This window comes from Phlebotomus papatasi, chromosome 1 (genome assembly GCF_024763615.1).
Source record: "Phlebotomus papatasi isolate M1 chromosome 1, Ppap_2.1, whole genome shotgun sequence".
Taxonomy (NCBI): domain Eukaryota; kingdom Metazoa; phylum Arthropoda; class Insecta; order Diptera; family Psychodidae; genus Phlebotomus; species Phlebotomus papatasi.
Window position 1 is genome coordinate 37,850,362 of NC_077222.1, and position 23,846 is coordinate 37,874,207.

The 23,846-nt window shown below is 34.6% G+C and overlaps 1 protein-coding gene and 2 non-coding genes across 3 annotated transcripts in view; all 3 read right to left on the reverse strand.

The window, feature by feature from the left end:
- Positions 1–1,170: 1,170 nt before the first annotated feature.
- Positions 1,171–1,332, reverse strand: LOC129800137 (U1 spliceosomal RNA). Its single transcript, XR_008751608.1, has one exon. It is a non-coding gene; the product is annotated as a U1 spliceosomal RNA (small nuclear RNA).
- Positions 1,333–2,746: 1,414 nt separating this feature from the next.
- LOC129809606 (uncharacterized) overlaps positions 2,747–23,846 on the reverse strand; it is a 71,923-nt gene continuing 50,823 nt past the window's right edge. The window contains exon 3 of the mRNA XM_055859599.1: positions 2,747–2,904. Within this exon, the coding sequence (XP_055715574.1) occupies positions 2,747–2,904 (158 nt within the window). The remainder of the gene's footprint in view (positions 2,905–23,846) is intronic.
- On the reverse strand, positions 11,144–11,305 carry LOC129800112 (U1 spliceosomal RNA). The gene has a single exon (XR_008751587.1). It is a non-coding gene; the product is annotated as a U1 spliceosomal RNA (small nuclear RNA).

The following is a 23,846-nucleotide window of genomic DNA, read 5'->3' on the forward strand; positions in this document are numbered from 1 at the left end:
TACCAGGTTATGTAATATCTTGACATTTTTCTGATAGTGTTGAAAATCATTTTCGATCAATTTTTTATTTGTCATTGACCAAAAGGAAGTATAATTAACAGACCTGAATCTTTTCAGTATTTAGCATAGAAAGGCATGAAACCATATCAGACAATCCTTCTCTCACAATGTGCGAAAAAGTCATGAAAGCTATTAAAAATGCATTACTGTAAACTAGTTTTTTATTGCATAGTTGACAATTTCATGTGTCAAAAGTTTTCGGGTTTATATCTTGCTGCAAATGACAATCACTAAAATGAATTTCAAGATTTTACAATGGAAAGTTAAGAGTTTTAAAACTCAAGAGAACTTTGCAACTTTTTTTTACACGCAGTTAGAAAAATACTAATAAAATAAAAAAGTTTCTAGCACTTAATAACTACGATATATTAATAATTCATTATTCTCAGTTTAATTTTGTTAAAAACAATTTGAATAAATAAAAGAGGACATTGTCAAGATATTTATTTATGTTTAAATAAGACAAAGTTTCGCTTGTGAAGGGGGACAAGTATTATCAGAAGATTGTGAATTTTTTTTTTAGATTTTAATTGTTGTAAAACTTTGGAAGTGCAGTAAAAGAAATCTAGCTTTAGAAATATTTAGGGTAAGAGTGCCAAATTCCTGCCAGCTTGCAATTTCGGCCACCTTTTTTGTTCCTCGAATTTCCATGAACTTTTAGATTTTACGTACTCTAGAGATTATACAATGCAAAAGAATAACAAAAAATGTAGCTTCGACAAACGAGATGACGTGAAAAAGATATTGGAAGAATTCCCAAAGGTCAAGGAACTATGAGAATGAAGGTAGCCGAAATAGGGTACCAAAGCTATGTCTATATTTTTATTCATTTTAAAACATATTAAGAATGATTGTAGTGTAGAGTAAATAAAGACGGTAAGTTCTTTACAAGATTCCATGCAACACTCTTACAAAAGAAAGAATAAAAAAAAATCAATTTGTATTTAAAATATTACATTTCAAACTTGACACTTTGACGCTTGCATGCAACTATGCCGAAATTTGGCACACTTACCCTAGCTTTATAAATATTTATTTTAGTTGGAGAATAAAATCCTTTTCAAAAAATACGCTTGGAATATTTTCATGAATAAATGTGATAAGAAAAAATCGGGACAGCGCGTACGCAGTCCCGGCTAACAAAAATTGTGCGCACGAGTTATCTACATTAGAGATAATCGCAAGGGTCAACCCAACCGATGTGCAATGGAAGGGCCTCGCCTCGGGGGAACCGCCTTAATGATCACGGTAACCCCTACGCCAGGTAAGTATGCCTTCATCGACATTCGACCAAACTAGTCTAGCAGAGCACGGAGTGTTGTTCGCACGAAGTATACGGTTAACTGTAAAAACGAGTTTTAGTCCATATTTTATCACTTTTTTAAATTCAGTGTTATAAATTCATTTTCCTCAGTTAAAGTACTCAATTATCCTGTAAAAAGAGGAAATAATTTCCTTCATCTACTACATTTAAATTGAATTTTTGTCCCAGAAATTTGCTGTATTCATGTTAAAAGTTAAATATTTCTATAAATTTCAAGTGAATTGGACATAAATGTGATATTAATAGATTCATTAGACAATTAGCTTTAAGAATTAGATGGAATTTTAGTTCTGAGAAAAGAATTATAACAATAAAAAGGTGAAAATCAATCTCTGTAATAGGGCTGCAAAGGCATAAAATATTTCATGCTTAAACTTTATTTTTGAGCTTCCTTTTTGATATCTTGATTAGATTAAATTTAAATTAAATATCAAACGCAAACTTGTTAAATTAATTATTTAATCAATTTTAGTAGATACCCAGTGAATAATATTTCTAATTTATACAGTGGCAAAAAATAAATAATTTGATTAATTGCGAAATGTGTGCACTGTGCACTTTTATAACTGATTTTGTTAATTATTATATTTATCGTGTCGAGACTGATATTGTTAATAAAATTTGATGAATATTTTATTGTGTTTCCTATATTTATATATTTATTTATAAAATATTAGTTTTGTTGCAATATTATCCGCCTATTTAGTCGAATAAATTATTAAAATTCCGAAGAAAATAAAGCTCGACAAAACTACAGTGATTTGGTAATTTAGCAAACGAAAAATAATCAATTGTATGTAATAAGAAATTTCCTAAATCATTGGAGTTTTCGTTGACTTGAGGGGCTTGAGGGTGAATCAACAAGAATTACCGAAGAATGGGAACAAATAAAAAAGCCCTGTCGTTTCTTCCAATATTTCATCGCCTGGGAAAACTCTCGCACATGGGAAAATACTTTGAAAATTAATTTCAATTTCGCACAAACGGGAAGAGTCAAATAAGCCCATTAGCATTTTATCTTTCTTTAGCTCACTTTTCCCTTCATCCCGAGCGCATCCTCAAATCCAAATTTCACCAGTAAAACTTCCTTCCGTTCCTTCCTCCCATCCCGACGACCTATGAAGGGTTTCTCGGTTTCTCTACCTCCTTCCTCATTTTTTTTTGCAATCGATGAGGGAAAAGAGGAAGAAGTTACAAGAATTGAACATGAACAATTTTTGCTCAATGATCGTGAATTTGGGGGGTGATGGGAAAAAATTGTTTGAAAACGAAGAAGAGGTGGAAAATTGAACGCACTTGAAGGAAATTTATGAGAACTGAGAAAATATGAATAAAACATATTGGATTTCGCGCTTAATATCCTCAAATACACAACCACATCACTGTATCGACCTCGAATCCATTTAGCAATCGCCCAATCTTCTTCTCCAACCGCACCTCTCCAACTCCCCCATGAAAATGATTCAGAATCTTCTTTCTGTGGGATTGCTGCAGGGAGGCACAAGTGGTTGGTTTTTTTTCTGTTAGCAGAGGGGGCAATAACAGTCATGATTTTTTATGCCTCAGACCATTCAGACTTTAACAGCATGTCGGAAAAGAGGAGTCCTTCCTGTGGCCACGAGCTGCTCTTCTCCAACTCACCACCCACTTCAGAGTCGTTGAGGTGATTTATTTTTCAGGATCGTCCCTCTGCAATGCAAAGTGCAAGATTATTTCTCCCGCAGAGCCAAAACACGCACTCATTTTGTTCCCAAAAGGGTTTCTCGTATCCCATCGTTTCGTCCTCCAATTCACAATTTTGTGCTGGTTGCCAGTGAGTCATTCAATTTCCATGAAATGTTACACTATTAATAAAACAGAAATAGAAAAAAAATAAAATTTTTACCATTTAAAGCTTAATAAAAACGTAGAACATTTGAAAAGGATCAAAAATATTAAATATTGAATATTATCATCTTATTATGTCCATCGCACAGTAACTTTTGTTTGTAAACATGTTTTCAAAATTTCCATGAGAGTGAGCGAGATGACTAGATCTAGGTTTCATTCACTCTAACTGAAATGTCAAAAAATATGTTTACAAAACAAAAGTTATTGTGCGTACGCACAACAAATTTTGTTTGTAAATATGTTTTTAAAATTTTCTATGAGAGTGAGCGAGATGACTAGATCTAGGTTTCATTCACTCTCATAGGAATGTCAAAAACATGTTTACAAAACAAAAGTTATTGTGTGTTGGGCATAATAATAATAATAATAATAATAACATATTTATTTACAAAAGTAGGGTTACTCCTTTTACAATATGTGAAAATAAAATAAAAGAAAAGAAAATCAAAAAGAAAAAGTTAATAAATTCAGAGAGTATAAATTTAAAAGAATCACACAGAGAAATTTTAGTGGCATAACAACTCCAAATGGTGTTGTCGGACACACCAACCTCAACCCCAAAATCAACTAACCCCAATTCGGTGTTCAGAATACACCAAGTGGTGTCACAAAGTAACTAACACCGGCTTTGGGTTTCTGATTACACCAATTTTACACCAATTATTAACACCAAATTTAGCGTTGTTGGAACACCATTGTGGATTTTGTATCACACCATCTCAAGAAAATATAGGTGTTCCTTTTACACCAATAAATGAAAAATGTCTACAGATTTGCAACTAAAACTAAATGATCAAAGGATTTAGAATTAGGGCATTGGCATTCATTGGATGGGATTTGAAATTAAATTCCTGGGTGTTTCTATTTAAGAATTTTTCATTTTTCTGTGTGTGTGGTCGATGGTGAGCGACGAACACCGTTTGGCGTTGCAACAGCACTGTTTAGAAAATTGATGGTGTTACTTTTGCACCATTTCAGAGATTTCTGTGGCGGAGTTAATACAACACCGCCAAAGCATTTCATAGAACACCATTGATTCAAAACTAGGTGTTAATTTGGTGTGAATGCTACTACGTTTGGTGTTCAAGCAACACCAACACCAAATTCAACCCCAAATTCAACACCGCTTTCTCAAAATCACTTCTCTGTGTGATAATGAAAACAAAAGAAACAAGTTCTGAGCTTCTCAGACTTCAATTTGAAAAAAAGTCGAATGGCAGCTGCAGAAGAGCGCCTGTCATTCGGGACGCTATTTAAAGCAGGAACGCCCTTAACGAACAGAGTCCTATAACGACAGTCACAGTTCACTTTAGGCACCAGCAGTCCCCGAACCCTGGTTGAACCTCGCCCCCCTAACCAGAAGACTTGGCAGCTACTCAGGACATCTAGAATAATACAGAATAGATTCATTAAATAAATTTTTAATATTTTGGCAAAAGTGTCTATAGAGGTCCCCTGTCGAAGAGGTGTTTCTTGGACCCTAAATCACCTAGTTAATGTGCTGGCTGAAATTAGTCAAATAGATCACTTTTCTCACAAAATCTGAATTTTCTTACTTGAAAAATATCTAAGACTATCTTCGTAAGGAACATTTCACTCAGAGGCGTTATTGTTAATATTAACCGTATCCAGATATTGAATCCCCTGCTTAGAGAACTTAAGCTTTTAAACAAATTCAAGCTGATCCTCGAGAATTTAGTCTATAAAATTTGAAAGTAAACACCTTAAGGGGAAGTAGAGGATCTCTAATAGATTATACTAAGTCCTCAGTGTGTAACAATTTAGGATACATTTTTACTGCATAATGTTCAATATTATTTGAAAAATCGATAAATATTTACAGGGATTAGTCTGAGTTTATTTGATCCCTTTGCAGTTGTGATCAGTTTTTCCAATGATCTGTTATGGTTCCCACAAAAGTGTTTCCTTCGTTTCCTCTGTCATAAAGGTAAAATACTGTTGTGCCTTAAAGGGGGATTTTTAGAGGGCTAGTCCTAACCAATGTGGTTTTGATGCACTCCTGCAAGTTTCGCTTTTAGAATACATTGATCCCTTCTCTTAGAAGAAGCTGTTTTTAAGCTGATTAATTTTGACTTTTTTCCTGAATTATAAGCTTAATTGCTGATTTTTTGAGTAGATTTAATTGAGGAAACTCTCAAAGTAAAACTGTACAGACAGGACGCTTTATTTGGATGACTGAACTACTTTATGTACGATCATTTTCGTCAAAGTTCTTTAATGGAAATCATTCTTTTTAACTGTAGTTCTTTTTAGAGGGATTCCTAATGAACTTCTTAGTTTTACTATAGTGTTCATATCTTCAATAAAATGTTGATTTTGAAAAAGTTTGACTGATTTTGGGCATTTGCTATGCCATTGCCATTATCTGTCTCGATCAAATGACTAGATTAAATAAATTATATTAAATGCGCTTGCTGGAGGCAAAGGGAAATCTTCTGTGTCTTGGGAAATTATTCTAAACATTTTCCTCCATATAATTTCATCCCTTTCAGGACTTCGAGCATTCGGAATTTTGGCTTTCGAGACTTTGGCCTTTTCGGGATTTGGGTCCCGGTCAAAACCCCGAACGCCAAAATCCCGAAAGCCAAAATCCCGAACGCCAAAATTCCGAAAGCCAAAATTCCGAACGCCAAAATTCCGAAAGCCAAAATTCCGAACGCAAAAATCCCGAAAGTCAAAATCCCGAATTCTTAAAAGTGTCACAGCTACTCCCATGATTACAGCCGCGCTTGCTGGAGGCAAAGGGAAATCTTCTGTGTTTTAGGAAATTATTCTAAATATTTTCCTCCATATAATTTCATCCCTTTCAGGATTTTGAAAATTCGGGATTTTGGCTTTCGGGATTTGGCTGCCCCCGATCTGCAGCATATAAAAAATGAGATGGCCCGCCAAAACGTGGGCTCATAAAAGGAAGTTACCTCCTGGAGCATATGCATCAAATGCTGCATCTCTAAATGCAACAAAAGGAGGGCGTGTAAGTAAAAAGTTCATGCAATAAGGTGAGAAGAACATCTTTTGGTGCTTTCAGAACTAGTGTTGTGATCTATTAACACTTTGCCAAACTTCCAGTAGGGTGGAATCACCAGTTCTCGCCACTTACATTGAAATCGCTATTTTTCGCAATTTATGAAATAAATGAGTCGCAATTTTTTTGTATTGTTTCTGCTTCTACGCATAGAATCGAAAAATAATAATTATTCGTTTTGGATTCACGATTTTGATCACTTTTTAGAGCAATATTTTAAGCAAGTGCATCGAATCCAACATCTCTTACCAAATGTACTAAGTGTCGTCAAATTTTCATCAGGCCAAAAATACCTATTTGGGTAAATAATTTGTCTATTGAATATTTAATTGCACTTGTAGAATACATAAAATTTGTATTTAGTCAATTAATATTTCATTTTATATTATTTTTGTATAAAAATGAGGCATGGCGAGAAGTGGTAATATTCTGGAATTGATTTTACCACCTGTCGCCATATCTTTTCAATAGGCGACGCTAACTTCACTTCGTACATTCTCAGTTGTCAAATCTGCATTGTTCACTTTCTGCAAAAGCCCCAAAATTTGATTTCTCAAATAAAAGTGAAGAAAAATCATTTAAAGAGAGTAATAATAAAGTGATCACAAGGAAAGAGAAATGGTGAATGTATTCTTTTCATAGCATTGCCTAAAATAACCGAGTGTGGTTCTTTTCAAGTGGGTGGCGAGAAGTGGTTACAAATTTTACAAAACTGGCGAAAAGTGGTAAAAAGTGGCGACGAAATGGTTATTTTTGCATTATTAATAAAAATCAGTTTTTTAAGTAGTCCAGCGTTATGTTCTAGGATTATTGTTTTCACGTATCTAGAGCCAATACATCTAAGTAACTTTGTGTCAAATTTGACTTATCTTGTAACAAGGATTCAAAAGTTATGATTAAATGAATTTAATTTTTTCCTAAACATGGCGACAGCCGGTTATTCCACCCTACCACTTGACATTTTAAATTTGAACACCTATTTATAAGAAAACGCACTACTAACGTGCATTACTAATAGTATTCCTTGCTCAATAGAGATATCTTCGATCCTACTAGGGGAGACCGGGGTACTTTTAGCCAGCAAATGAAGCTTTTTTTTTCGCGCATGATTTGTGAAAAAATGATGAGGTTTGTCTAATGTTTTATGTTTCATAACTGTGTTATCACACTTGCACATTAAAATTTTAATATGATTCACATTAATTGTCGCTGGTGAGAGTCCAAATGTGTAATTGGTGTGTTTCAATCATTTTATATTATTCAAAATTTGATCTATTTGTTGATAAAAAGGTAGACTTGACCCGCAAAATTTGATATAAATTGATTTATTGCATTAATGCGAAAAATTAAAGCGATTTTCTCTTTAATTTTTTAATGTGAAAAATATTTATGATTTAGGTAAATTTAAACTTATTTTTGCAGGCCAAGTTCACTTCTTTATCAATAAATAGAAAAACCCCAAATATTAAGTGACTCAAAGACACAAATAACATATTTGGACGCTCACAAGCGACAATTAATGTGAATCACATTAAAATTTTAATGTGAAAGTGTGATAACGCCGTAAGTAGCATTAGGATATTCGCTGTATGAAACAGTGTAGTTCAAAGCTCTAAAATTCTTCACTTTTTCTAGAGAGGATAATGAAAAAAGTATGACACATTGGCTACACGTGCCCCGGCCTGGGTAGATATAGCTACTTTTGGGGTACTTATTGCCACCACAGTAGTGTTCCAGATGAAATTGTCGATATCCATTGCCTCAATTCTTTCTACTTTTGAAATACGACTCTGCAGAATTGAGCGTTTCTATAACCGCATGCGTCTTACCGCCATCCGGATGAGTACTCGCATCACTTCACTCTGCACACTTCCACTTGAAAATAACCTTGTGCTGCGGAGGAAACCTCCGGACTACAAAACTATTTTAATATTCATCCACTTCCGAAGCTTGACCCAGACTCCTCCTTCGTTCGGTGGTAATTAATCTCCCCACGGACACACGCAATCCTGCATTGTTCCTAAAAGTTAATTTAAACTGAAAGAAAAGTGCATGTTACTTTAAATACGTAATAGGCAAAATTCTCTTTAATTACACCGAGAAAAATTTGGATGGTATTTTCTACAAATCGTGTCTTTAAATTCTACTGCCTCAAAAGATAGTAGAAAATTCTGTGGGGACACTTCCGGTAATCGCCAGTGGAAATTTATTCACCTCAAGAAGAAAAACAAATTTTCTGTCTTGCCCAGAGCTTTCGGTCCGGATGTGGACCTTCTTCAGTGGTCGACTAGACTATGTTTTTTGAATTCCTGAAGTTCGTTATTCTTTAAATATTGGAGGATCATCACCAGCAGTAATCACTTGGGAAGGTTTTACTAATAGATAATTAGTTTTCTTGCTACTTTTCTAAAATTTTCTTTCTGCAAATTGTGGTTTTGATGTGATTTAATTAGGCGCTTTCTGACTACTTTAAAAGTCAGTAAAAAGTAGTCAGAAAGCGCCTAATTAAATCACATCAAAACCACAATTTGCAGAAAGAAAATTTTAGAAAAGTAGCAAGAAAACTAATTATCTATTAGTAAAACCTTCCCAAGTGATTACTGCTGGTGATGATCCTCCAATATTTAAAGAATAACGAACTTCAGGAATTCAAAAAACATAGTCTAGTCGACCACTGAAGAAGGTCCACATCCGGACCGAAAGCTCTGGGCAAGACAGAAAATTTGTTTTTCTTCTTGAGGTGAATAAATTTCCACTGGCGATTACCGGAAGTGTCCCCACAGAATATCTATCACGCCAGCTCATTATCCAACGATAGTAGAAAATACCATCCTCCATAGAAACTTTCCTTTAGAATCTACCATCTTGACATTTTAAAATTTACTATCCTATGGATAGTAAATTCTAATAGCCGGATGGTAAAATCTACTATCCTCCTTTAGATTTTACCTTGACCTCTCTTAGATTCTAATATCCGGGAAGTAAATTTTACTGGCCGCATATTAGATGTTAAAATCTTAACTGGAAGACGGTAAATTTTAACGGAGGATAGTAATTTGTATTGGAATTACTATCCAAGGCAGTAAAATTTGCCATCCTGCTGTTAGAATGTCATTTTGGAATATCGTGAGTGCCGATGAAACGGTGCCCGATATGCTTTGAATACATTATAGCTATTCGTGGCGCAGATGGAAGATGCTCGACTGTCATCACAAAGGTAGCGTGTTCAAATCTCGGCGCAGTCGTCAATTTTCACGCACCAAAATGGCTTGAAATACAGAGAATGTCATCCAAGAAGGGCCCCAAGCCCTCAAACAATGGCCAAAAATTAATGAAAATAGGGAAAAATAAATTTTTCCGTCATTTTTCATTCTAATATCTGGCTAGTAAAATTTACTATCCTGCCAGTAAAATTTACCATCCGGCTAGTAAAATCTAATATCCGGGATATTAAAATTTACCATCCGGCTATTAGAATTTACTATCCATTCAATAGATTCTACAATTTTTGACAGTCCAATTTAATATCGCGTTTGCTGGGTGACTTTTTTACTATCCGGCCATTAGAATTTTGTATGGAGGATGGTAAATTTTACCATCCACATTTTTCTCGGTGTTGTTTATAAAAAACTTTAGGTGATCACCCCATTATTAGCCCATAAAGGATGTTATAGTGTAACAGGATGAAACTGCTTCTGGCATGAAACTGTCTCTATCTTCCTAAGTAAATTTTTCCCGTAGATTCCCTGCAAAAATGTTTTTTTTTAATATGGATAGAAACTGGAGGAATTAGAGGAATGTCAATTTCTTTCATTGCGAATTGTACATTTAAATCAGATTCAAAATGTCTGTTTCTGTCACTCTAAGAATTTTTCTGAACAAGTCAGTGAAATGCTCTTCAAAGCACTGTCATCGGGGTGGAAAAGAGCCACCCACAAATTGAGGGATGTGGAGGCATTTCTTCTATTTTTCTTTTCTGAACCTCCCCATCAACTTAAATCTCTCTCAGATTCTCCCTCATAAAAATCCATATGTGATGTCGAGGGATAATGTGCAGAAGTCGTCTTTTTTTCTTAGCTTAGGTCCTGAAGCCGGAATGGGAAAATGTTTATTCTCTCATATGTCGAGCAATACAATCATATTATGTACATGACAAATCAAACAGGGGCCTAAACTTTATCATTTCCAAGTTGAGTGCAAACATAAAATAAAGTTAAAGTGCTTACATACCCCCTAAGGGGGAAAAAATCCGGGAATTCTGGGCTAAAGAAAATCCCAAAATGTTCTGCATGGTGGTAACTTTTGACCTCCATCCGAACTTCGTGTGGACTTTGTGGAGGCCAACACGCAAATCTCATTCCCACTTGGCATTGTTATTTTATTAGATTCCCGTGTTCATATTTGGCTCGGGGAGATGCCTCTCTGCAATTTTCTCCTATTGAGCATTCCAGCGAAATTATGGGGCCACTGACATCTCACCAGTGAAAGTGTCTCAAATGATCAATCACATGCCCTTAATAGGAATACAGGCCATCTTTTTTGTCCATGAAAGTCTTCCTTTTTTTCCATCTCCACCCAGAAAGCCCATTGTGAATGAAAAGATTTCCCTACTTTATGACACACAATGAAATAACCCCGAGAGAATGGGGTTGAAATCCCTTGTCTGGGAATTTCTGTCCCGAAAGTATTTTATCTCATCTTGACGCAATGATTGACAATCTCTGAAAAGGGTTACGGTCACCAAGGAATCCCATCTCCTTCACGTTCAAATGGGTTAAAGAGGAGAGTTTTTTCCAACGTAGAAAATGTGTGATAAGAAAAAATCGGGACAGCGCGTACGCAGTCCCGGCTAACAAAAATTGTGCGCACGAGTTATCTACATTAGAGATAATCGCAAGGGTCAACCCAACCGATGTGCAATGGAAGGGCCTCGCCTCGGGGGAACCGCCTTAATGATCACGGTAACCCCTACGCCAGGTAAGTATGCCTTCATCGACATTCGACCAAACTAGTCTAGCAGAGCATGGAGTGTTGTTCGCTTGAAGTATACGGTTAACTGTAAAAACGAGTTTTAGTCCATATTTTACCACTTTTTTAAATTCAGTGTTATCAATTCATTTTCCTCAGTCAAAATACTAAATTATCCTGTAAAAAGAGGATATAATTTCCTTCATCTACTACTTTTAAATTGAATTTTTGTCCCAGAAATTTGCTGTATTCACGTTAAAAGTTAAATATTTCTATAAATTTCAAGTCAATTGGGCATAAATGTAATATCAATAGATTCATTAGACAATTAGCTTTAAGAATCAGGTGGAATTTTAGTTCAGAGAAAAAATTATAACAGTTTAAAAGGTGAAAATCAATCTGTAATACAGCTGCAAAGTTATACAACGTTTTGTTATTTCCGTGTTTCTCTTATAATATATTGAGTAGATGAAGTTTAAATTAAAGATCAGAGAATGATTTGATAGATGATTTATTTGATTGATAGCCAAAATGAACCCTTGAACAGTATTTATAGCATAAACAATGACAAAATGAAAAGTAATGACATTCCTAAAATGTGAACATTATTGGCAAAATTGATGATGTTAAATAAATTAATATATTTACGTATTACTTAATTTTAATTACTTAATTTAGAGTAATAAAAGACTGTTCTAAGTTCTGTGTTAGTAATCCATTGTTCTTAGTATCTTAGTTAATTAATTAAGACATAAAATGCATTTCACTTTATCTACCACATACAATTATTATACTGAGAAGTGCTCAATAAAAGTTAATGTTTCTGCATTTTTGTGGTAATACGTTAATAGATATGCAGTCAGTTTTCAAAATTAATTTATTAACAAATAATTACAATTTCAACAAAATAAATCGCGCTTAAAATAACCCATTTACTCCGATTCCTTTTTAGCATGATTTTGAGCTTACTTCACATTTACAGCATGACCACGCAAAAATTGTGCCCAAGAAAAATGTTTCAAAAACAAAAACTAGATAATATTAAAAAAAATAATTAACTTTACTTTATTGTAGATTACATAATATACTTATTTTTTATTCAGATTTTTGATTGGATATAAATTTCGGAGCTTTTCTTTTTAACTCCTGTCATGGGCTTCACAAGATCATCAGAAATTTTTTCCATTCTTTCTTGACGTCTTTCAAACAATTACCAAGACAGCAATATTACACAGCAAAGTCTTGCACTGGATGTTGCAAAAAGTACATTCTAGAAATGACAAGTTTTCGAAAAAAAATCATGGTTTGGATGGCGATCTGCACATGTGGACTCCAAAGGAAGGCATTCTTCACATAGATGAGCTTGGCCATTTACGCCACGGAGTGCCTCCAAAAATGCCTTATGCCCTCGACACACTTACGACTTAAGCCGAGAGACGACTTATTGGAAAATGATGGAAATGTAGTTTAATCATTATTTCTAATATAATTACGCTAAGCCGTCTCTCGGCTAATCCTCAGGTCTGTCAAGGCACTTATTGTCTTTGTACAGAAGTCATGATATGCTCCCGATATTCAGGCCAAATTTGGCATCATGTCATTACTCAAAGACAATCAAAGAATGATAGAAGGAGAATTATGTCCGTCACTTAACCCTCTAACAGTATTTTCTTTAATACGCAAAAAAATAGTTAAATAATTTTGTCTAAAGTAGTGCAATAAACTAAAAAAAATCATCCTTTCCTCATTATCTCTTTTCGTTTGGGTGCTAGGTGAGAAAAGGTAAAGACCACCTGGAGACGGTCATTTCTGTTTAAGGTTTAAGGCATCAAAAGACTGAAATCTCTTTATTGAAAAATGGTGAACAAATAAAATAAACAATTTTTGAACGTTTCTTTATGGATGAATGTTCTATAATATTATCTAAAAAATGATAATTTTTATAAGAAAAACGATTCATAATTTTTAGAATTAGACGTTAATGAAGCTGCAGGTGTGTCAATGAGACTAATTTTTAACGAATAGGTTACAGGTCATATATGAAAACGTCACCTTCTTGTATAATTTGAAGGTACTTTGAAATATAATGCTCATCTTCTGACTTTATTTCACGATCTGGGACATTAAAGGGCGAATTAAAAAATTCTTCATCACTGTTGAAGTCTGCTTCTTTATCAATTTCGCCTAATTCGCAGAAATCGACAATTTTACTCATTCTGGGCAGTCTTTGTGTCATTTCAATTGTTTTCCATAATTAATAAATATACTGCGAAACAATAATATATTTTACCAGAACAACCAGGGGCATGACATTTCCTATGTTTCCCATATATTTCTAGTGCGCCGAAAAAACTTTTGAGTTTATTAGCTGTTTTCTGTCAGTTTAGAATAAATTAGCAAAAAATATAAATGTAAATTAAAAGCCAATTTAATATTGAATAGGCAACCGAAAACTCCAAATTGGCTACCTACGTAGTTTTGGAGATATCTCGTGAAATTTGTACGAAAACAGGGAAAAATTTACAATAAAATCGGTCGCATTTTTCAGAGCTAATGTCACCCCCCTGAGAACAACCAAATGAATTAAATATGTATGTTCTATATATGTATATTCAATAACATGTTTTGTAATTTTTGAACATTTTACGTCTTTAACGATAACACCGTCCACAGGCTGTCTTCCTTTTTTCCTTCTAGAAGTCATACTTTTAATTTTTTCTCATTTAACAATTGGAATATACAAACTAGAATAACGTATCTGTCAGGAAATAAAATTCTTACTGCAGTTAGATTACTTTAAAACGATTTTTTTTGCACTTGAAAACGAAAAATGTTGCAAACGAAACTTTGTTGTTTTTTCTCTGACCTGTCACACAAAACTGAAGATGGTAAACAAACGAAAGGTCAAAATGAGTTCAGCCTCAGAAAATATGATAGTAAGACTATAATTGAGGATACTGTGGATATTGTTTCTTTAACTTCGAATAAATTTTAACTTCAAATAAATAATATTATCGCAGAAGGGGGGAGTGGGGCACCTTTGAAATTCGGATTTCTCAGCTATTTTTAACTAAAATTGAGCCTTACCATGATATAATTTAGCTACACTAAGAGATTGAGAAGCTAAATTACATTTTGATATGGCTCAGTACCCCTTAAAAATAGGAGAAAAATCCCAATTTCAAAGGTGCCCCACTTTCAAAGGTGCCCCACTTCCCCCTAAATGCGATTTATAGAATGACCGTCTTGAGACGGTCTTACCTGATAGAGGGTTAACCAAGGAGATGAACTCAATGCACACCTCTAATATTCATCCCCTTCATCCCACTGAAGAGACATTGAATCATTATCAAAAAGAACCTCTGAAGAGGAAGGCTAAACCTGCCCAAAATATGAAAAACTTCAAAAAAAAAAGAAAAATTGCAATAAAAGGTCAAACACCGCGGTTAAAATAAAATGGTGAAGACCTTGATGAGGGTAATCAAAGGAAACTCTGAAATTTTGATAATTAATAAATTGAATAAAAAGTTTATATAAATAATCTACAATGAAGTAAAGTACTTTTTTTTTAATATTTATGTTGTTTTTGTTTTTAAAACATCTTCCTTGAGAATAATTTTATCGTGGACACTCCTTAAAAGATCTACGTTGCAACTCTTTTTTATTGAAGTTACGAAATAAATATCACATTATTTAAAATTGTATAGATTTAAGAGGAACGGAACTAAAATAAATTGAATAATTTATATAACTTACAAAAATAGTCTGAGAACTAATGCCTGAGACAATATTTTAAATTTAATGTGAGAAATTCAAAGAGTTCATACAAGTCTCGTGTTATGTTTTATGCCTTTCTTTTCGTAAGCGAATAATATATTTTCCTATAAATTAAGCATAAAGCAGTAGACATTATAAATATGTATTTTCGCGAAAACTTATCTGAATATTCCTTCATATCACATTTTAATTATTTTTTCACCTTCATGATCATTATTTTTCTTCAAGGAATATTTTAACATGCATCATGTCCCTTTTCTACGTAAAGCAGAAAGCATTACTGAGCTTTTGCTATAGAGACATAAATTTTTCCTAAGGATTTTCCATGTCTTTTGCCTTTTCTTCCTCTGGGAATGCGACGAATAAAAATAATAATTCAAGGCAAAGTGTCCTGAACTCGTGTCTTTGTGCTTTTTCAACTCTCATTAAAGTGCAATCTTGAATTGTCTTAAATCTTTTCAGGTGGAAAACTTTGCCCGTGTTCAAAGGCATTTTTCTTGTCGTCCAAGAATGAGATTGATTAAAATAGTGAATTTCCCATGCTAGACTTACATAAGTATGATAGAGAAAAGTATGTCGCAATGCTATTAAAGAATGTACGCTTAATAGTATGAAGGGGCAAAAAAAGCGAAAGGGGATAATTTTCAATTTGTCTCAATGATCCAATGTCAACCATCCTTCTCACCTTATCGCCTTTTTTCTTCTTTCCCAGAGAAAATTCTTCCATTTCATCCAGCACTTCAGTGACGGTTTATTTAACAAAAGTGACAAAGAAACACGCACCCATTGAACGTGTTGAGCCAATCATCCAGTTTTGCGTGTAAGAAAAAAAGGTAAATTGAATTACTTTTCTCACACTCCCGCGAAAAAAATCACAAGAAATTACTGAAGCAAAAAAAGAAGAAAAAAATGGTAGATTCTGTTAAATTTAAAGCTCCCCCGAAATGGGGCCAAGAAAGATTTAAGTATTTTGTCACCGATCTCTTAGGAATTTTTCAATAGGTCCATAGAAAAGAGGAGAAATACGATTTCACCCATATTTTCGCTTTCTCGGCGAGAAAAGCGCACGAAGTCTCTAAAATATTCATTTCAGTCCTCGGTGAATCTTTCAATGGGATTTCCTAAAGAGGCCAAAGGTGTACAAATACTCCGATGTCGTTAGCCAAAAAAAACTCCACAAGTAGTAAAGAATTCACCGTCCTGCTTTTTTTACACTTTTTTTACCAAACGTGTAAAATGGAGCCATGTAATATAAAAATAGTACTAGTACAAGGGCATGAATTTTCACCAAAAAATTTAGAAAGGCATCCTTGAAATTTAAATAAACTTTAAAAATACAGGACTTTACAATTCAAAGAGGTAAATAGCATTTCAAAAACTAATATTTAATTAATTTTGTCTTCTTGTTGTTCATTGTGAGACTTATTATAACTTCTAGCCAGTCTTTTCTATATAAAATTCCCCAACTGGGCTTTAACATCTCTATTTTTTCCTACAATTTCAATTATAAAATCTCCTTTTCACGTTCTAAATAATTCCAAAAATCCGCACTTTCAATCTTTAGCAAGCAAAAGACGAAAAAACAATTAAAATAGATGTGGATTTTGCCACAAAGATGTGTTATTACATCCTTTTTTCGCAAAGTGCAACATCGATAGTTCAAAAGAATTAAAACTAGTATCATGTACATTATAGTAACACCTACTATAGTGTAAATGAGTTTATTGATTATGTTGTTACGTGGAAAAGACATTCGAAAATCGGTTTCGAAAGCAAAAGAAAAAATATTTTTACATATCATCCGCCTCAGGGCTAAAATATTTCCTATTAGATTTTTTGGAATATCTTAAATGTCAAAAAATAAGAAAATAAAGGTTAATAAAAACTTGAACTTGAAATTAAAAAGGGATCAGAGCCTGTCAATCTACTCCAAAAATAAGACTCTTGTGTAATTATATCCCAGCATAAGATTTATTTGGTGGCAGCCAAAATCCAGAAAGCCAAAATCCCGAACGTTGCCATAGGGATTTTTGTAAAATCTTTTCATTTTCAACAAGATATCATGTTGATGCCGGATACTCCACATTTTTTACTAGGGGAATGTTGGCATGGTTCGCACAGCGTGAACCTTCAAACAAATGGAGCCGTCGTTATAAAGAGCTAGTTCGTCATTTCGTAGCCATAAGATAGATCATTATTAGGCTCATGAAACGAGATGAGAAATGGTAGGCCAGCTCTATGCAAAGAAAGAGAAAATTCGCATCGTTTGAAGGTTCACTCTGTTCGAACAATGCCTACATTTCCCTAATAATATATAAGATCTTGTAAAAGTTTGGTCAGTATTCTTTTCTTTATTCATCAAAAAATGACAATTTTGTAGTCGGAAATGGTCTCTAAAAGTTCTATTTAACCTTTCCTGCAGACATCATACCGGTGTATAACAATTTTACAGAAAATATTCCAAGACCATTTCGAGAACAAAGAGATAAAAATTAAAGAGAAAACGATATATTTTGCAACGCCATCTATTGAGATATTCCTATGAAAACCAGATTTTGAGAAAACTTTTACAAGAATGTTGTTAATTAATTTTGGTGGATTCGCTTTTAACAAGATATCTTGTTGAAAATGAAAAGATTTTACAAGAATCCCTATGGCGACAGGGGTAGCCAAACATCTTGTTACTTTTCCACATAAATCGACCTATTTTACAATTTTTTGCGAGATTGTTTACGACGTTTACGAGATACTTTTTTCAGAGTAGAGATAGGAAAAGTTACTACCGATCCTACATCTATCCAGGCTTGATCTAGGGACCTCTCTACGAGAGGTCCTCAGTTAGGTGATATGAATGCTGCATGTAAAAACACCTAAGGTAATGTCTAATGTCATTTATAGAATTATGGATAACACAGAATCTTAGACTAACAAATTTAGAGTTTGAACAATATATTAAAATATCGTTTAAAAAAATTAATTATTCTAAAATCGAGAATCTTCTAGAATTGCGTATAAATTGCTAAATAATTAAGAGATTATCAAAATCCGAACCAATAAGCACGTTATTATGTAATATGATATTGTTAAAGATTACTACTCGTAAAAATAAAAATATTTTAGAAATGTCCTAAGAACAATTCAAAAGAAAATAAAAGAAATGACACTTTTTAATATGATAATTTAAATCTTGATATTTTATTGTGAATTTATTTGCTTAGTTACTCGCTATATTTTATTAGACAACAAAAAGATATATTCAAAATAAGTAATCGTTATATTAAATGTATAATGGACCTTTTTTTGCAGTTAGATAGATAGTACAGATATATGTACAGAGGTTTCCACCTATGTTTATTACTTTTGCTTGTTTATGCTAAAAAAAATATCATTTTCGAGATAATACTTCCCCATTTTCTTCTTGAAACATTTTTAAGCATTAACTTTTTTCAATACATCATATAACACGTCGTGTTTGAATTACGACCCTGAAATACATATAACATTTCCATATTCCTTTTATTTGGCAAATCTTTCCAGTGAAGACGTTAGGGAAGGATTTTCGTCAATTAAAATACACACGGTAAATTGAACACTGCTGTATTTCTTCTAGGAAATCACAAGAGAACAAGAATAATGCACTCGAGGTTTTTAGGGGGAAATTTCCATTTTCTCGGAGAATGTGGATGGGGATATGAAAATTGCAGAGATATGAGAAAATGCACTAAGAGGGATGATTAAAAGGTAAACAGGTTCTTTGAGTCATAAGTGATTTCCCTATGAAAAGAATATGAAGTGAGAAAGGAACATTAAAGGCAAGAAAAGTTAATGAGGACTCATGAAAGATCCTGGAGTAGGATTTCAAAATATTTTGGCGAAGACGTATCAACCTCTTTTCTCAAAATGATAATTCACTTCAAAAATAGGAATCAAAGATGAATTCCCTTAGGAGAAGTTGAAATATTTCCACTCGTTAAATTATCACACTTAGGAAAAGTGCGTATTCCATCGGCCCCCTGAGGAGAATTTTCCCGAGTGACTGCGTCCGGGAGGTGAGTGAGTGACGTGGAAACTGCGAATGGGGTTTAAGGTATGAAATTTATTGCCTTTACTTCGCGCAGAAAGCTCACATTATGTGAAACATATTTCAAGTTCCATCGAAAAGGCATAAATGTGTGAGGTTTTTCTTCCCTTCTCCTCACATTTCAAGTGATTCTGTGTCAAAAGAAAGTTTGGATGGGGTTGCTGAATCGCCACCCTAACATTACTTTCTCTTTGGATTTGATTCCAATTCCAGAAGCCTATTTATTTTTATGTGAGTCTCCATATCGCGTCTGAAGAGAGAAATGTTAATGCTCGAAATGTGGCAAAAATCATCTTCTACTGCTATTGAAGGAGATTATGATAAGGAAAGGATGAATAAAATCGTATACTTTTTGTCAGAGAAATATCCTAGCTGTAAAAAGAAGTTTCTGCTATTTTCGTTCAAAATGTCTCACTTTTGTACTGCTAAACTTTTGAGGATTAAAATTTGGATGCCAATTAGTTAAAAACATTCCATTAGTAATTTTTTTCCAAAGAAAAATCTGCATATTTCTAAATTGCAGGAATTCGTGAATTTCAGGATAAGAAAGAATTGCCCAGATCAAAATTAAATTTTGCATAGCTTCAAGTCAAATGTCGACTATTTTACAATTCCACCATTTAATTAAATAAGCTGGTTCACAAATTTTTACGTTCACTTGTGCATCTAACATTAGGGGAAAGAGGGGAAACTTTGAATTGGGGAAATTTTAATGCCTTCTACACACCTTAGAAATTTATGCACATATTGAAGCAAATACCCTACTCTTGTGTGGGAAAAACTCATCAATATGGACATAAATTGCTCGAGTGTGTAGAAGCCATAAAATAGGGTCTTTTCCTCCTATTTTTAAATGAAATTGGGCCTGATCATGATTTAATTTAGATTCACAAACCAATCTCGAAGCTAAATTGTGTGATAATAGGGCTCACTCTGTGCCATTAAAAAATGGGAGAGAAAAGCTCAATTTTAAAGCTGCCTCAATTCAAAGAGGTGCCCCACTTCACCTCCCCTTAAGTGTCTTGAGCATAACATCACTGAGAAAAATCCGAAAAAGTTAAAATAACATTCCGGAAATGTTAATTTTACCCTACAGTATTGATCCAAAATCGGTGTAAATATTACCTTTTTTAGGTGTATTGGGGGTTAAAGTTACCCTTTTTCATGTTAATTTTACACTTAAAAAGGTGTAAAATTAACATAAAAAAATGTTGATATATTTTTACACCTAAAAAGTGTTAAAGTTACAAGAAAAAAAAGTTAATCGCACCCCCTTTTTTCTCAGTGATGTGGTCTCACTCTCAAAAATCTGTATAAAACTTCATCTTTCAAAGTCAGGAAGATATGATTATGAATTATGGTGATATTCTAATGAAAAATGAAAAGGTGAAATATACTTCTTTAACATATTTTTTAGCATTTTATTGTTCACAAATGCTTCTGCATTATCGACTTTTCTTCGTGTTGGTTCCTGCCTCGACTATTTTCTCCAGTCCTCGCCAAGTCTTAAAAACACTAAGCAGTCGTGACAGAAACCAACACAAAGAAAAGTCGATTATCTAGAAGCGTTTAACAACAGTAAAATGCTAAAAAATAATAATTTTTCATTGAAATAGCAACATTAGGGTAGATCGGGGTAGAATTAACCAAGAATGGAATTAGACAATGGGGTGTATTAGTTTTCCTTGAAAAGAATATTGTGTTAATTTACTATTTATTAAAGTATTTGACTCTATTGATTGAAATATTTAGTAATATGATTTGAACTTGTTTTCCAGCACAGACCAGTGATAATCGAGTATGGAACCTCAATCCCGCTTGTAAAATCAGTCCGTAAGGCGCGATGGAACTTCCAAAAAGCGAATTGGAAGGGCTTCTCAGAGGAATTAGACCATGTAGTACGGTTTATCCCCCCGACAAATAAAGACAGCTATGATCGATTTGTTGGGGCAGTAAAGGCAATAGCGAAGAAATATATTCCACGTGGGTATCGTCGTGAATACATCCCTGGATGGTCGGAGAAGTGTGATACTCTCTTTCGTCATTACCAGCAAAACCCATCTGATTCAGTGGCCAGCGAACTGCTCTGTGAGCTTAACTCGGCTCGCAGAAAGAAATGGAGGGAATCTACAGAGAACATTAATTTTACTCACTCAAGCAGCAAAGCTTGGGCTTTGCTTCGAAAACTTGGTTCTGCCCCAGCACCAGAATCAGGATCTACCCACAAAATCTCACCAAACGATGTTTCCAAACGACTCCAGGACATTTCAAAAGTGCATGTCGATAGGAAAATCACTAAAGATATAGTGGGAAGACTTAAACAGGTGAAGAAGAGTCTCAGTGGTAATCCAACTTTCTCAAGGGACTTTACCCTAGCGGAGCTGACTATTGCAATTAGGAAGATTAAACTTCGTAAGGCCGCGGGAGTCGACGAAATGTACCCAGAATTTATTCGAAACTGTGGAATCGGGACAAAAAAGTGGCTGCTGGCACACTTCAATAACGTCCTTAGGACAGGGGTATTACCCCGTGTTTTCAAGCACACTAAAGTTATTGCGATCTTAAAACCCGGGAAGGATGGTAGTGACGCCAGCCATTACCGCCCAATATCGCTACTTTCGGTGTGCTATAAACTATTCGAACGTCTTATTCTAGGGCGCATTGAGTCGACAATCGAATCTGTATTACCAACAGAGCAAGCGGGTTTCAGATCTGAGAGGAGTTGCTGTGAGCAGGTCTTGGCCCTGACAAGCCGAATAGAGGCAGCTTTCCAGCGAAAGAAAAAAGCCGCTGTAGCTTTCATTGACCTTTCTGCGGCTTACGACACAGTTTGGAGACATGGTCTCCTGTTAAAACTTGCTCAGACTGTTCCTTGCTTAAATATTGTCAACATTATTTCTGAGATGCTCTCCAATCGTTATTATACCGTCTATTTGGGGTCAGAGTACTGTCGTACTAGGTCTCTGAAAAATGGCTTACCACAAGGGTCGGTCTTGGCCCCGGTTTTGTTTGGTCTTTATACACATGACATCCCACAAATGAAATCAGAAATGTTTCAATACGCGGATGACATTGCACTTTTAACCGAAAATGCAAACCTCTCAGAGTGCGCAGAGACTCTAACAGGCGATCTTTCCTATCTGGATGAGTACTTTCGGAAATGGAGACTTAAGCCAAACCCAACCAAGACGGAGGTATCCATTTTCCACCTCAATAACAGACTTGCAAAGTGTGAAATCGAAGTTGTATTCAGAGGAACACTTCTCCAAAATAATCCAACTCCGAAATACTTGGGAGTAACCCTTGATCGTACCCTCACATATGAGAAACACTTGCAGAGCCTATCGAGAAAGCTTGGTTCCAGAAACAATATAATAAGCAAAGTAGCTGGTTCGACATGGGGAGCAGACGCTGAAACACTACGACAAGCTTCGCTATCGCTAGTGTATTCAAGAGCTGAATACTGCGCTCCTGTCTGGGCTGGTAGTCGACATTGCAAAAAAGTGGACACTCAGCTCAATTCCACCATGAGACACATCACGGGTACCCTAAAACCGACTCAAACGCAGTGGCTACCAGTATTGGCTAATATTGCTCCACCTCATATTAGGCGTAACGAGGCTACACTAAGGGAGTGGTCTAAAACTCAGCTTGTTACAACGCCATTGCAAAACATTGTTAACAATGCGCCTAGTTTACGGCTGAAGTCCCGAAATCCTTTCTGGAATAGATCCGAAATGCTGAGGAATGGCAATTTTAGCTCCAAGCAGCAATGGAACAAGGAATGGGGAGATGGAAATTATAAAAACTCTCATCTAATTGACGATCCATCTAAACCTGTAGAGGGGCTTAATCTCTCAAGAAAGGACTGGGCAACTCTGAATAGAATTAGAACTGGATGCGCAAGGACCGCCGCAAATTTACACAAATGGGGCATCAAAGATGATCCCAAGTGTGATTGTGGTTGTCCTACGCAAACATTACAACACATTATAAATGAATGCCCACGTCGCCGGTTTGATGGAGGATTAAACAGTTTAAATAATTTGACTGCTGAGGCTAGGCTTTGGCTTTCTAATCTTGACGTGCAACTTTAAAATGCGAAATTTGGAATATCCCTGTTTATTTATTTTGTTTTATTATTGTTATTTTTTTGTTTTTGGCTGTCAAAAAGAAAACCATACGAATATATATATATATAACTTGTTTTCCATAAGTCAAAGAAAAATTTAATTTGTTGGCTAATTCTGCCCCGGTCCCCACTATCCAATTGTATTAACTTCGACTTCTGACGCCTTAGGTAATGAGATGTTGCCAAAATTTGGAATTGTAAAGATTCGAATTTTGTGATAGCGTAGCTATTTTATGATTTACCGTTTGTAGACCTTACATGTCAAATAGTTGGAGATAGGGGGAGGCTTTGAACTTTCGCACACAAAAATGATGTTCAAGTTCAGTGATTTTTTTCGACTACCATGCAAACCGTATGGATTCTCCAACTATGCCAAAAAAATGTCTTACTTATAAGGTTCATAATCCCACCCCACAAAATCCCAGGGAATCCTTAGATTTTCCTCCATAGGAAAATGAAAATTTAATGGTGATTTGTCCGATAGATGAATCAAGTTTCCATTTTCGCACACGATTCACGCCATCATTGAACACCCCATTTTCACCGTAAATTTTGCACCGGACACTAA